The sequence below is a fragment of the Sminthopsis crassicaudata genome, chromosome 2, assembly GCF_048593235.1.
Source record: "Sminthopsis crassicaudata isolate SCR6 chromosome 2, ASM4859323v1, whole genome shotgun sequence".
NCBI lineage: Eukaryota > Metazoa > Chordata > Mammalia > Dasyuromorphia > Dasyuridae > Sminthopsis > Sminthopsis crassicaudata.
In genome coordinates this window covers 321705251-321720629 of record NC_133618.1, presented here as the reverse complement: position 1 = coordinate 321720629, position 15379 = coordinate 321705251, and the positions used below count along the sequence as shown (strand labels likewise).

The 15379-nt window shown below is 33.2% G+C and overlaps 1 protein-coding gene across 1 annotated transcript in view; it reads right to left on the bottom strand.

Annotated features, from left to right (window-relative positions):
• Positions 1 to 2926: 2926 nt before the first annotated feature.
• Positions 2927 to 15379, bottom strand: part of TMEM260 (transmembrane protein 260) — a 109820-nt gene continuing 97367 nt past the window's right edge. Inside the window, exons 10-16 of the mRNA XM_074290210.1 lie at positions 14257 to 14429; positions 12029 to 12200; positions 11463 to 11611; positions 9703 to 9879; positions 8330 to 8383; positions 7023 to 7113; positions 2927 to 3983 (exon numbers count right to left, since the gene is read on the bottom strand). Coding sequence (XP_074146311.1) covers positions 3729 to 3983; positions 7023 to 7113; positions 8330 to 8383; positions 9703 to 9879; positions 11463 to 11611; positions 12029 to 12200; positions 14257 to 14429 — 1071 coding nt within the window. The 3' untranslated portion in view covers positions 2927 to 3728. The remainder of the gene's footprint in view (positions 3984 to 7022; positions 7114 to 8329; positions 8384 to 9702; positions 9880 to 11462; positions 11612 to 12028; positions 12201 to 14256; positions 14430 to 15379) is intronic.

Sequence of the window (15379 nt, the reverse complement as noted above, 5' to 3'; positions counted from 1 at the left end):
TCATAACTGCATTTTAAAGATTAACTAAATGTAGGCTGATAAACAAGGATACTGTTCCCAAGAAAACAGCAAGCATTTTCCTCCTGAGTTTGCTCTTTGTTATCTAGTAAAGAAAACTAATGTTTTGGGTGCTTGATTTAGACTTTTCATGCCAATTCATATTCGAACAGAGCTTTAGATGGTATTGAAAATGATATCTTCATTTAATATCAGAATTGACTAAGCTTCATGTTTGCTCTGTGATGCTATGTCAAAATCTTGACTTTTTATAAATGTTCCCAGAATTTCCTGGAAATTTTTTTGACTATATAATATGAAGATGAAGATCAGTGCAAACTATACGTCCAATGAAATTCCAGTTATCTTCTGTAAAAAGCCAAATGACATAGTACCAGTTTGAAAAATCAGGAAAGGTGACTCTTAACAAAAGTAGTGTTTCTATACATATACACATAATAAAATAAATAATAATGAATTATACTAAGTGGACATGATTCCACAAGCTCTTTATGTCATAGATTTTAATACAAATCCCCTATTCTTCATGGGCCTGTTAGTAGCATGTTGTGTTTAAGCATTGTTGTTGGGAACTATGTATGGCTAAACAAAATGGAGGTTCATACTCAGCAGAGTAAATATTAACTATAGTTATCTGCCTTACCTGGAAAAAATGAATATGAGCACTGATATTTTCTAATTTTGAATAAAAAATATCATTGATAATTTAATGTTTTGTCCAAAAGAGCACAAGGGCTCCCTGGCTTAAATGGATCCTTTAAGAAAAAAAAAAGGGAAGACAAATCATGCAATATTTTAAAATTTTATAGGCACTATCAACAACTACTAAGTCTTAACAGCAGCTGATACTTAGAACTACAAGTTTCAAGCAGCCTCGTAGTAATGGAGGGGCAGAGTAGTCAGCACACAGCGGGTTGGACTGTTGCCCCAGTGATTTGGGAGATAACATGGGAAGCTGTAGCCCCTTCCTCTGTCTGCCACACAGTCTTATCATGACAGCCTCACTATGAGGGCAGCAGGACAGTGGCGCATACTGACAGTATGTCTGGCTTTCCTTTGCTCCTAAGGCCAAAGTGCAGGCAGAAGTTGGCATTGTAGAGTTTCTATACCCTTGCCAACCCATTCTGCTCCAAGGATGCTTCTCAGAAAATACTGGCCAAAATCTTACAAGAAATCACCTTCCCTCACTTTCCTAAAATATAGGGGGTAGTAAACTATGGAAAAGTCTCCTTTGTCAGATTTTGCAGCATTAAAGATATAGTGGGAGAGAAAAGACGAACTGGGGAAAACAAAAGCAATTTGCTCAACTTTATAAAATAATATGGAACTCTTCCAAGTATTACAACTGGGAATGAAGCCTAATCCCCTACCCAGATACCAATCACCTTTTACTATATGCCAAAGGTGCCAAATCACTGAAGTGTATCTTACTTTTTATCATCTCATATTATAAAAGTCGTTTCTTTCTCTTTGCTACATGTCTATTTGTCAGATATTGTAAATATAACTGCAATTATTAGATAAAACATCATATACCCCAAAATAGCAAGATATCCACAAAACATGGCCTTTATTTATCATTCCTTACAGTGAAAACAGAAAACATTCCTTGATATCCACACATCAAATATAAACATCATCTTCACATTCAAGCCAATAATGACAATGAGTTCCAAGAAAATAAGTTTTAAAACTGTATTTCTGCTTTTAAAAAACAGCATAAATTATAATCCTGTACATAATTTCTTTCAAGTGGATAAACTTAGACAATTTATCAATGCTTCCTTAAATTTTTATACTACACTGAACTCCAACTGGTTTTTGTTTTAGGGTAAACCAGATTTTAGGTTCCTCCCTGTGGAGAAGTTACTTTCAAGTCAGTGAAAGTTCTTGGCCCATGATTAAAAGTCTTTGCCAATTAGTACTCAACAACTTCAATTCATTTTTTTCTGGTTCAAGATGAGTAGGAGCCTAATAGGGCTGTGATAAAAGGGCAAAAGGCACTGAGAGCCAAAAGCGGATTAATGAGCTCCTCCATTTATTTGTCTTCCTAACAGCTGAACTGTTACAACTATTGACACTCTTCAAAAGGTTCTGCTCTGAACCCTATCCAGGCTCTGCAGGCTCCAATGGACATCTTCAAATCCACAGAATGGAGGGGCAAGAGCTTCCCCTGTGTGATGCCAAAACCAACAAAGCCCCATGGATCAGGTAATGAAACTTCAGCTTTTCCCCCTTTGAGATTTATTTACTGGCAGCTGACAAGGGGGCAAATTCAGCTCGAATTGTGCAGTCAAGGCCCTGTCAAGCCTTTAGAGGCACCCTTGTCTTGAAGCACCTTCATGACTGGCATTTTACTCAAAAGCCCTCGGCACTGGTCCTTAACAGCTTATGACATCACAAAGGACACTCCAGACAGATGCCTACATGGCATCCTGCAGCATTTTAAAAGAGAATTAGTGGTTTTAATTATGGTCGTAGTATGAAAGGGAACCATGCAAGCTCCACAGGAGACCTTTGATCAGACCCTTTTGCTAGTACAATGCCACGGAACTGTGACTATTCCTAGTAAGGGGCCTTTTCTTGCTGAATGACTCACCAGTGATCTTTGAATGCAGACAAGCTTCTAGCCCTCCCTCTTCATTAGTGAGCATTTCTATACAGGGGCCTATATAGTGCTTGGAGTCTAAGAGCTATACAATTGTGGGGGGGGGGGGGGAGAGAGAATCCCTACCGATTCTGGCCTCTACTTAGGAAGTGCTGAAGGACTCTAAGTGACTTTATTCATTAAAACAGGTTGCTATTAATTAACTGTCATAATAAAATAAAGAACCATTATTTGCATTTCTTAGTATGTTCTCTTTAGTAATATCTATAGAAGATGGTTGTAACAGAATTTATATAATCGTTTCTTTTTTTGGCAGTATGAGTCTACTAGTTACTGGGACTATCTGGTATGCCTGTGAATACAAATAAAGATTAAACAAAAATATTAAAATAACTAGGAAAAGGGGAAAGTGCCAAACAATCCATGCAACTGAGACAAGTAAAGATCAAATCAGTTTTACTTATTTGATAATCTGAAAGCACAACCTAAAATAAGACAATAACAACTGTATGTTTATCAGCATTTCATCAGACTAGGATTTAGCATAGAGCTGCAGAAGTTTTGTGCAAACAATTTAGTGATTTGAGAAAAAAAGGGGGGGGATGTTTCCTGTTGACTCATTTCTGTTCAACATCTACAGGCAAGAAACAGAAAAGTTTTAGGATTTCCTTTTAAATATGTAACCTTGTCAAGTTGGTCACAGGAAACAAGTTTCCTGAGTTGTATATTAGTAAATTAAAGGATATGAAAATAAGAAAAATGTTAATTTTACCTTACATTCCCATAAAATATAGAATAATTTTCTGCATGATTATTTTAACAAAATTTTCCAGCAAATTTCTCTGAAATCCTCATTTTTTATAATACAGAACAATTTTCCATGTGGTTCTACCTTCATCACTAAAAGACATAGGGAACATTTCTGTCTTAAGGCACACTGCCACATTACTATTTTCATCGTTTCTAGAAGTTACTTGGCATTTCTGCTTCCTTAAAAAAATTCATTTTAAGAACAGAAAGAAAAGTTGAACATTCCTTAGGCCTTAGGAACACGAAGTAAGATGACAGGCACTTTTTTTTTTTTTAAACAAATATTGCTGCCTCAGACTCTTTTGGTCTTTTTCAGTTCTTGCAGTTCCCTTCTGAGGTGCCTAAGAGCCTCTAAAATGTCAGCCCGCTGAGGATCATCCTGCACTTTCTCCACATAGAGGTGGAAATGTTTGATTGTCTCAGATAACAGGACTTCAGGGTTCACATCGATTTCATGAAAACGAAGCATTCTTTCACACGCAATGGCATAATTCTTGTGCCAATTTACTGGATGTCTCTTTTGTAGATATATAATTTCCTTATATAGCTGAAAAAAGTGCATATTTAATATTTCATTTTAGAAGAATTCCTAAGCTTAAAAAAAACAGAAAACCTAAATAACACACATATCAACAGTCAAGAAACCAATAAAATATAATATTTGCTGCATGATGCAGAAAATGTGAAGATGTTACTGTAATTGTCACATTAACAGGTGGCAAATATGTTTCATATAAAACTGCTTCTGGGATTTTTAGGATACTGCTGGGGGAAATCTAAGGCACACTGTGTTAGAACAGAATGCTCTTCCTCCAGAAAGATGTTCTGGGAAAGAGATTTAGCTGTAATTCATGGAAAGCTATTTACTCAACAGGCAGAAAGGTTGGAGACTCTAAATTTAGCTGTTAGAGGAAAAAAAATATCCTTTACAGTTGGTTTATTTTTTTAATGTGGTTGTTTTTTTTTAAAGCATATTCCCATATTAGCTTTCAACAAACTCACAATTTTAATATTATCTTTTAAGTACAACATTCAAATTTATGTCTTCTTTAAAGTAATAAGTTTATATTTTTTAAAGCTCCTGGTTGATACTATCTTCTAACTCTAAGTGAGTTATTTTCCCTTCAGACATTCAAGATTTTAAGCATCAGAGATATTATGTCTATTGGGAGATACAATAGATTTCACATAATTGGGTTTCCCAGAGGAAACTGGAAGAAAAGCACCACCAAAATCTAACAAACAAAATGTCAAATAGAAATCTGCAAAAAGCAAAGTCCTCCATGTTAATATTTAGATTTACCAAGAGCTTGAACTTATCATTAGACTGGCTCCAAGTATAGAGCAAAATACTTTTGCCAATGAGATGTTATTTTTTCATAGGGCAATGTTCACAGAATTACTGGGAAGGAAGGGACCTTAACAGATTATGTTTACTTACCCTAAGCCAGACTAGACCAACTAAGGACTTATGCAAGAAAAAGGATTTCTACAAACCACTTTTGATAAGTTATTGTAATATTCAACATTAGAATTGAAGATTGATTGAAGGCTGCTTCTCACAGCTAACTTAAACCCTTAGCCCATTTCTTCTAGTTTTCAAGCAGTGCAAGTCAAAATGGTTACTATATAGATTCCTATACATGAAGACCACTATTTTGTAAACTTTTATCTTTTCTTTTCTAGGTAAAATAATGGAAGTTCCTCTAACTTTTTATATAGGCTTCCCCCCTTAGCATTTGTGCTCCATTTTCATGAACTTTTTACAATTTAAAAAATCACCAACTTCAAGAAAATTAACAACTCAAGTTCTATATGCTGTGAGCTCTGCTATACCATCAACATGCCATACTGTTCTTTTTAATTAACTTTTGCTGAATGTTTATGATTTCCTTTTTTTTTTTGAGATTTACTGAAATTTACCATATATATCATTTGAAGCCAGTTATTATTTCTCATTGTGTATCTGGAGAGTTAGTTTGTTCCTAAGTGTTATTACATATTCTGATGTTTCTGACATTTTCAATATAGTAAGTACTCTGAATTTGAATCCAAGTTTCTAAGATGCTGATCATCTACCATGGTTTGTCTTAGCCTGTAAACTTAACAAGTATGACTTCTATAGATTATCACTTTTTCATCTGGGTCATCATAAATAATCATACTATCCTTTATATATAATGCTACTGCTGATTCACCATCAATAAAACATTTGTTATGAATAATCTTCCCAGTAAAGGCAACAGGCATGATGTGTACTCAACCGTTCCCATTGTTTTACACAGCAGTGTGAACACACACTTGAGAACAAATAGATAGGACTAGACTTTTAATTATAAAACAGAGCAAATCTGGCTGGTCCAAAGTGGTATCAAACATATGATCAGAGTTTCAATAATTTAACCAAGTAAGTTAACTAGCCATGGATCAGTTTACTGACATGACAAATAGCACTGGGCATAATATAATCCTGCCACTTGTTTTTCAAAGAAACATAAAATTTTAATGAAGGAAATCTTATAAATTATTTAAGTCTTTAGTAAATTAGTAAATTACTTAAGATGGAAGTTCAGAGAGATTATCTAATACCTATTTGATAATACACTCACTAAACAAAGATGTAAGTCACTATTTTCTATGTGCTAGGGATGAACTGGGCACTGGGGATACAAAGACAAAAATTAAACAATCCCTATCCTCAAGTAGCTTATGGTCAGGCAAAGATGAAACCAGAACACAGTGTGGTTGTTGGGGGAAAAAAAGGGACCTAAAATTAAAAGACATGACTTTTGAATAAATCATTTGAAAAAACAAACAACAATTTCAGGACATCTACTGACTTTCAAGTCACTCTACTTTCCCGTGTTTCACATTATATCATATATTGGATGTGAGATTGACAATGAGCCACTGCTTACAATTGGGCACATAATCCTTCAATTGGTGGTTAGAAGTCAAAAGAACATATTATCCTCTTAATCTGAGCACTTGACCATATATCCTACCTAAGAAGATTTACAGTTGTTCCTACAGAAAATAGGGAATACCATAATCTTCCACTTCTAGTTCTGTGAATCTGTATGGTCAAGATATCTTCTATTCCTATAAGGCAGATTCCTAGAACACTTAAGCTAAGAAAGTCTTGACTCAGATTTCTATGGTTCCTCAGAAAGACTTTTAAATAAATATCATAGCTGTAGGAAGGTCCTCCTCTGTCCTCCATATTCTAATCACAAAGAGGCTGGACTAATATTAGTGTAGCCATGTTTCCTGGGGCATCAGTTAGCCCAACCCTAGGAATCTAGCTATTACCACCATATTGTATTATTTTAAAATAACAATTAATTTTACATTCACAGTCAATAGTATATAAGTCCAGATAAACAAGATAAGAAGAAAATTTGTTTGTTAGGATTTGATCTTTATATTCACTTGATGCTCATAAATTGTTTTGTAAATAATACATTTAAGTATTTGTCTATTTAAGTTTACCACTCTATAAAGGCCAGAGAAAAGAATAAATTATTTTCTATAAGTTCCCCAAGTGACCATTCCCAAACAAAAAATGTTTTATAAAATTACATACATCATATGCAAGAGCATAAAGTTGTACTTTCATATTTGTAGGTACATTAGCAGTTTCAGCAAGATTAAAGATAAAAAATGCTGTTTTCATCCTAGAAAAGAAAATACATGTAAATAAAATCAAAATAAAATAATATAATAATATAGCATTCACATTCAAAGCAAATTGGAAAACTATCCTACAGTTAATTATTGTACAAACCATATTTTCTGTGTACTAATATTAAATTTTTCATCATTATGGAAGTTTAAGTTGAAATGCCATCTAATAAAATCAAATTGGCTATTAAAAACAATTTCCGGGAGCAGCTAGGTAGTGCAGTGGATAGAGCACCAGCCTTGAATTCAGGAGGACCAGAGTTCAAATCTGGTCTCAGATACTTAACACTTCCTAGCTGTGTGACCCTAGGCAAGTCACTTAATCCTAGCCTCAAAACAAAACAAAAAACAAAAACAATTTCCTCCTCCAAATAAATTGTATTCCATAAAAGTAGCATAAGAAGAATACTTGTCAAATAATCAGTGTCTCAGACTTCATTATAAATAACATCTACCTACTTTTTCAAATATGAAAGTTTGTTCTCCAAAGGTGGAATACACTTTTTATACAATTGAATCTTCCAAATCTCAAAGCAAACAAAACAAGACAAATAAGGATCTGCATACTTATTGTGTTTGGCTCTCCCCGAAGTTTAATGCATTGGTTACAAATTAGGACTAAGTAATTAAATACATGATATACTTTTGCCTCTTTTTGCCCCTATTATTAGACTGTTAACTTGTAAAAATATTCAATTCAGAAGAAATTATTAATAAAATAAAAATAAAGGAAAATAAGAGAAATGGTGCAGTTGTCAGGATTTGGCAAATGACTAGATGTAGGGGATAAGGAAAGAGAGTTGAGTCAAAGATAACTATCAGGATTCAAGAATAGAAGACTGAGAGGATAGTGATTACCTGAAAATGGACATCATGATTCCAAGATAGGAAGAGGATTAAAAAAGATGAATTCAAATTTTAAAAATAAGTATCAATACTCCTATGTTTCAGTTGCCAGAGAGTACTGATCAATATAAAATTTCCTATTGACATGAAGGAAAAACTGAAAAACACCAAGAGTAAGTGGATTTCAAAACTCTACAATGTGTCTCAAAGGTTGAAAGTGTACTCACAAAATTCTGCCTTCTTGGCTCTATTAATTAAACAAAGTTTCACTATTACCATTCAGGATAAAATGTACTATCCAGTCACTTCTTTATATTATTCAAAACACATTAAAATTATTAGTGTATACAAATGCAGAATCACCTTGCTTGCCACATTTCTTCATTAGCTACAGCTTCCCAAGAAGATAGGTCAAACCTATAATTAGAAAAAAGGTAATTTGTTTCTGCATTTACATAAAATGTTAATGATGTATTGTCTCTATGACACAGTGTCCCAATACAAGAAAATAGATTATATATTAAAATCTAGATGGAGCAGATCAGGCGCCTTTTACACCTGTAGCTAGGAGGAAATTTTTAACCAATAAAAGAACAGAACAATCATAGAAAAAAAACAAGTAATTCTGATTATTAATTCTGAAATTAAAAACTTTTTCAGAAAAAAATCAATGCAGCAAAGACAAGAGAAACTATTAATTATGAAATAATATTTAATCAAATATCTCTAATAAGGATTTAATACTCAAAATATATAGAAAATTCATACAAATATGCAAAACTAAGCCATTTCCCAATGGATAATTGGTCAAATGATAGGAACAAATAGTTTTCAAGAGAAAAACAGCAAACTATCAACAACATCTGAAAAATTACTCCCAATCACTAATAAAAGAAGTACAATTCAAAATAATTCTGAGGTATAACCAGAAAATTGGCTAAGGTGACAAAAGAAATAGTCAATGTTGGAAGGATTTGGGGCAAAGATAAGTTATAAACTGATCTAGCCATTTTAATCCACTGACTAAAGTCTAACCAACTGATTAAAATGTCTATGCTCCTTGATCTGCAGTTCCCAGCAGAAAGAAAGGTCCCATATATAAACATATGCTCCTGCTGCTGCTTTCAATTCCATTCTCTAAGCTATATCAGCACAGAGAAAAGCCAAGCCACTTGGCTCTATACTTTTTTGGAACCTTGTGTCATCATTTTCATCCCAATCAATTTTTTTTTTGCCCTGATATTCTGATTTACAACTGTTGCTCTGTCCTCCAAAGTGAAAAGCCAGACTTTTTATACAAGGAGTAAATAGCCCTCAAAACTATATTTCCTTGGAAAGTACCCACATCTTCATCCTGCTTCTTATATAATTCTTGTTTATTGCAGCTAGAAACATCAGTTTCTAGCCTTTCTTCTAGATCACTGATGGTTCTCATGAAGACAAAGTTGTCATCAAATGAAAGCTCTTCTAAAATGGGGTTTTTAGGTTCCTAAGTATAACTTTCTAAACTGCATTTTTTTTTTAGTAATAAAGGCCAAGTTGGATATTTCATTTCAGACTAAACTAGAAATATGGAACTCTGAAGGTAAAGATTGATTGGATGAATCCTTTTATCACTATATGACATAGATCCAAGTTTTATGTTGGTTGAATGAAAAATACAAAATATGCCAATATTTATGATTATTACAGATATACAAAAACAACCACCTAAAGAAAATGTAAATTGTTCATACCTTCCATATTCTTCGGTCCAATTATATATATTTTTAGTAAGTTTTATCCATTCCTCAGGGTTGAAAACAATCTCTGAAGAAACCAATTTGTCACAAGAACCCCATGGCCAGAGTGAATAGTTCTTTTTCCAAGTAGGGTCACCTTCATGAAGTCCTATGCAAACAAATGTTTCTTTGCTATTGAAAATAAAAGTGATTTATTTTTAAGTTATGTTCTAGGATCTAAATATTAAATTTATACTACTCATAACACAGTCCACTGTTACTTATAATATTTATAAGCTATTCAGTTTCATTCAGAATTTCTTTAGGGAAAAAAAAAAACTCAGCTGAGTGTAAAAAAAAAATGACAAAGGGGAAAGCATGTCTTCTAATGTTATAACCATCATGGAAAGATAAGAGAAAAATCTTTATGGTACATATATATATATATATACCTTCACATGTATGTTTTGACACTAAATTTTCATTTCATAGATAGGTATAGGAAGCCAGATTAGGCTGGAAAAATCAAATTGGGAAACAGAACATGAAAAATTTCTAGTAATGAGTTTAAAAACTTAATTTAAAAAATTTTATTACTTAGTGCTTTTTTTTTTTTTTTTTTTTTTTTTTTTAACCATTTATGGAGCTTGTTACTGAGTGTGGTTTTTTTATCCTAATTTTTAGAGATTCATCATAGCTGTTTTTAAGTTAGGTTCTATGGAAATAAACTTTTGCTAGTTTAATCCAATATTTATTGAACCATGATATGATATTGAGATTTTTGATATAAAATCATTCAAAGATATAATGGCAGTATATTTTTTAATAGTTCCTTTTAGTTCTTACTAATTTAAGAACAAAAGATGGCAACCACTGTCTAATTTTGATATTGTCATGGTTCCTCATTAATAAAACTAGAAAATATTGAACATTGCTCTCAGAAAGCATTTATTTTTAGCAGATATTCATTTCATACCTTTCATTCTCAACAATAATATATTATTAACTATTAAACTATTTTAACTATTTAAGCTATTAAAAATTTTAGTTATGATTTTGAATATCCACAACACCATCACTTTGCTTTCATCTATTTTACTTTGAAAATCCAAGGGATTCCTCAGGATACCTTTACAGAAAACAAATGCTTAAATATATTAACAATCCACTTAAGTTTCCACCACCAGATTCATGAAAAATCCAGTCTTTCAAAAAAAAAAAAAAAAAAAAAAAGGACAAACACATAGTGCCATTGCTCTACTTAGCTAATACTATATGGCTAAAAGTATGGGGGTTGACAACTCTCATTTCTCTCAGCTACTACAACTATAGTTGCTTTTTTAAGTCATAAAAATACTTCCTCTTATTTTTAAAAATCTTAGGCTATTTTTGTGCAATGATTATTCCTGGAAAACATTTGCTTTACATTAAAAAGGTGTCCATGGTGTTCATCAATGGGAAACTAATTGTTCGCTATCCACCCACAAAGATTTCAAGTAGGCAGGCACATCTCTAATTTCCCTCAATTGTGCTAAGATCTCATATGCCATTCTTGCTAATCTGTCTTTATTTTTACTTCACTCAGAAAAATAACATTTATTTCTGCCTAGCCTTATTTCTGCACAGATATTCAATTTAATTACAAAGATAATCTCACCAGTGACAGGGAAATCAGTGTAGAAAATTGTTCTTTTGGATGAGGCACAGCTGCTACATAAACAATTTTGAAAAGCTTAAAGATTTTAGAAAAGCTATTACATGAAAGGAATGCTTACTGTTTATTTACTTTGAGGAAATGATAAAGATTAAACATGACCATTCCACTAGGTAATATTCCTTCCACAGGATTCCATCGGTTCCCAGGAAAGTAGATACCTGGTAAATGCTTAGCCATCTTAGGTAAATACCACTCATAAGTCAACATCTGCCAGAAAAATCATAAATAACTTCATACTTAATTTAAGGTTCCTAAAAAAAAAATCAAGTGAACAAAAACAATTAATAGCTGCATAAATTCATTTATAGACATTGAAAAGTATAAATGGACCTGAGAAAGCACAGAATAGTTTCCATCTTTCTGACCTAAGGCCTGAATTTTATGTGCTCATTAATAGTGATGATGATCATACTATATCGGATAATCCTAAAAAATAATCTGGGAGGTTCATATTTCACAGAATAACATTGATTGACCTGAATATCAAACCACATTCCAATTATTACATTGTTCATGAAAATTTTATCTTCACAAAAATAAAATCTATTTCACAAAAAATAAAATCTGCATGAATTTTTTTAAATTAAAATTATAATATGCTTAGTATATTTTTGGTATACTTACTTCCTGATCCACCAGTGAAATATCAGGCCTCAGACCTTCACAGTAATGCAAATAACGAAGAGAATTCCCAGGCAAATCTCCTCTGAGTAAGATGATTGCATCATGAGGCATAGAGAACAGAAGGTTCTTTGCAAATTTATCAATGACATAGTTAGTGCTTTGGTCACAAACACTAAATAAAAAGGACAAAATATCTTTTTAAAAAGTTTTACTATAGTTATACATGACACTCTCTTCCCCTTTTTCTATATAATCCACAGAAAGTACTCTAACATTAATAATCCAAGGTAGAGATGATATCCAGATTTAAAATACCACTTGAAAAGATGTCAAGGAGGGGGCCAAAGTCTGTTACTGAAAAGAGTTTACTGTTTCAACTCTAAAGGTATATTAACTCCTTGAAAGCAAAAGAACAGGTGGATTCCTAAAGCAAGACAACACTGACTGCAATAAGACTTCTAATTTAATTTGGAATTTTGCATAGTTTTACATAATTCCCATTTATTTATTGGGGAATATTCAAATTATAAAAAGAAATTTCCTTATTTTCTTAAAATACAAATTCTATGAACTTTTCCCCAAAGGCAAATATGATCAATTCTCTGTAAGCTTCCTTTATTTCCCTTTCCCAAATGTTCAGGAAGAGAGCAATGGGAATAGACTCTAATAAAGGAAAAGATAAGAATTAATGAGCATAGACTTTATTTTGCCTTTATTAATATAGTGAGCATTTGCAGTGGCCCATAACAGCAGTATGAATCTTTAATCATGAAGTCAACTTTCTTAGAACTTGGAAACCTGGCATGAATTCTGAAAGCTTCTCAGGAAAACAAAACAAAACAAAAAGGATGAGCTGAAGCATTGTCAAAAAATGGAGCAAATGACTTAATTGTAATTAATATTAGTTTCATTATACAGAATAATAAAAAAATGTAACATTTAATTTTGGTTCTTTAAAATAACTTAAAAATAACCACTCTAATGCTATAAAACAAACAAATACATCTGTAAAGAAAATTAAATTTTTAGTTAATTGCTGTTTTGATAAAGCATTTATGGTTCTATTTTAAGTCTCCACATATTGATACTTTATGCAAAGGCTGACCTATCCCTTACCCAAGCAAGTTTCAGAAATTATAAATGAATGCTCCTGTGAGTATAGAGTATATATATATATATATATATATATATATATATATATATATATATATATATATATATATATATATATGTATATATCATACCTTTCCAGTTGTTTTGGCTCCTGCTCTATCTAAACATACTGCCTTTTAAAGTTCTTCATACCTGGCCTTTCACTAACTTTCAGCTTTTTTTTTTTTTTTTTTTTCAATTTATTCCTCCTGTATTCAGGGCATGTAACATGCCATAGACAAATGAAAAATAGAATTCAAAGTATTTAAAGTTATCTGCCTGACTCGTTTTCTCACACAATTTCTTCCCCAAATCAGTCTTCCTTTGAAAGGAATTGTGCCAATGATTTCAGAAAAACCTGGAAAGACTTACATGAATAAAAACTGCTGCTAAGTAAAGTGAGCAGAATCAAGAGTACATGGAACACAGTATCAAAATTATGTGATGATCAACCGTGATGGGTTTGGCTCTTTTCAACAATGAAGTGATTCAAGGCAGTTCTAATAGACTTGTGAGGGAGAGAGCCATCCAGAGAAAGGACTATGGAGACTGAATGTGAATCATATGAATCACAAAAAAAAGGAAGGAAGGAAGGAAGGAAGGAAGGAAGGAAGGAAGGAAGGAAGGAAGGAAGGAAGGAAGGAAGGGAGGAAGGGAGGAAGGGAGGAAGGGAGGAAGGGAGGAAGGGAGGAAGGGAGGAAGGGAGGAAGGGAGGAAGGGAGGAAGGGAGGAAGGGAGGAAGGGAGGAAGGGAGGAAGGGAGGAAGGGAGGAAGGGAGGGAGGGAGGGAGGGAGGGAGGGAGGAAGGGAGGAAGGGAGGAAGGGAGGAAGGGAGGGAGGGAGGGAGGGAGGGAGGGAGGAAGGGAGGAAAAGAAATTGAGACAATACCAAACAATTTATATCTCTATCTTATAAGTATAAGAAATGGGGATTTTGAAGAATGACAAACAGTACAGAGAGATTAGATAATCTCCGAAGCCTGAAATACATTTACATCACACTGTCACTTGTATTCTTCATAAATCTGTGCAAATAAATACTGGTTACTTTTTCTGAAAATGCCTCTTAATTTATTACCTGTAATTGGAATAAATTTGATAGAGCACAAAAATGGCTGCTGAAAGCCATTCCAGAATATGAAACACAAAGCTGCTTCTCAGCATCCTTCTACTCAGTGAGGAAAAGGAAGCTAAGCCCAGGCCAGCCAGAACAGTCACCACCGCATTGCTCTGCATCCAGAAGCGCTCTACCTGTGGAGCATTAAATGAATGTGACATATTCAGCAGACCAGCAGGTGTCATTGTACCTTACATGCAAATATCTTTTAAATGCTTTCCCACAACAACTAATTACTTTTGCCCCGTTAGTTTGCTGGCATGTAAGTCTTTCAAACCAATTATTCTGACCTATTTACTCACTACCCCTATAACTTTTCTATTCAAATACTTAAATCCTATATTCCTAGAGCCCTATCCAGTGCCTGACAGCACTTAGCACTTAATTTTAATGACTGATAGACTGAATAAAATCAGGTAATAGATATATGACTGGAGGAGATCAGATGTGAGAGAAGTGGTAGAAGTAGAAATGAAAAGATTTGGGAAATCAAATGGACCCTCAGAGGAAGGAAGAATGACAAATCAAAGATAGTATCAAAGTTGTAGACTTGGGCAACTATAAGGATGGTGATGTCCTTGACAGAGACAGGCAAATTTAAGAAAGAGATGGTTTTGATGGGAAAGAAAATGAGTTCTTGCTTTGAACCTACTGAGTTGATTGTACTCAACTTTAATTGGTGTCTAAGTAAATTATTTTATACTATGATTACTATCCAGTTGAATAACCTACTGTGTATGGAAGTGGAGCTCAGGAAAGTTTGATTGGAGACATAGATCTGGAAGTTATCTGTATTTTGCTGACAATTAAACTCATGGGAGCTGCTGAGGTTACCAAGGGAGAAAGTATGAGAAGAAAGCAAAGGGAAAAGAGAAGCTTGAATTTTTTTGCTCATGCAAATGGAAGAGAAATGAAGTGGGGATCATATGATTCCAATCTCCTTCAGGAGGGCACAGATAAATTTCATATCCTAAAAATAATTATATTTAAATAGGAACAAAGCAAAAGGGATGGTAGTAATTGACTAAATGAAGCCATTTTGAATTTATTTTTATTATTTATTTGCTATTAATAAAGTGATTAA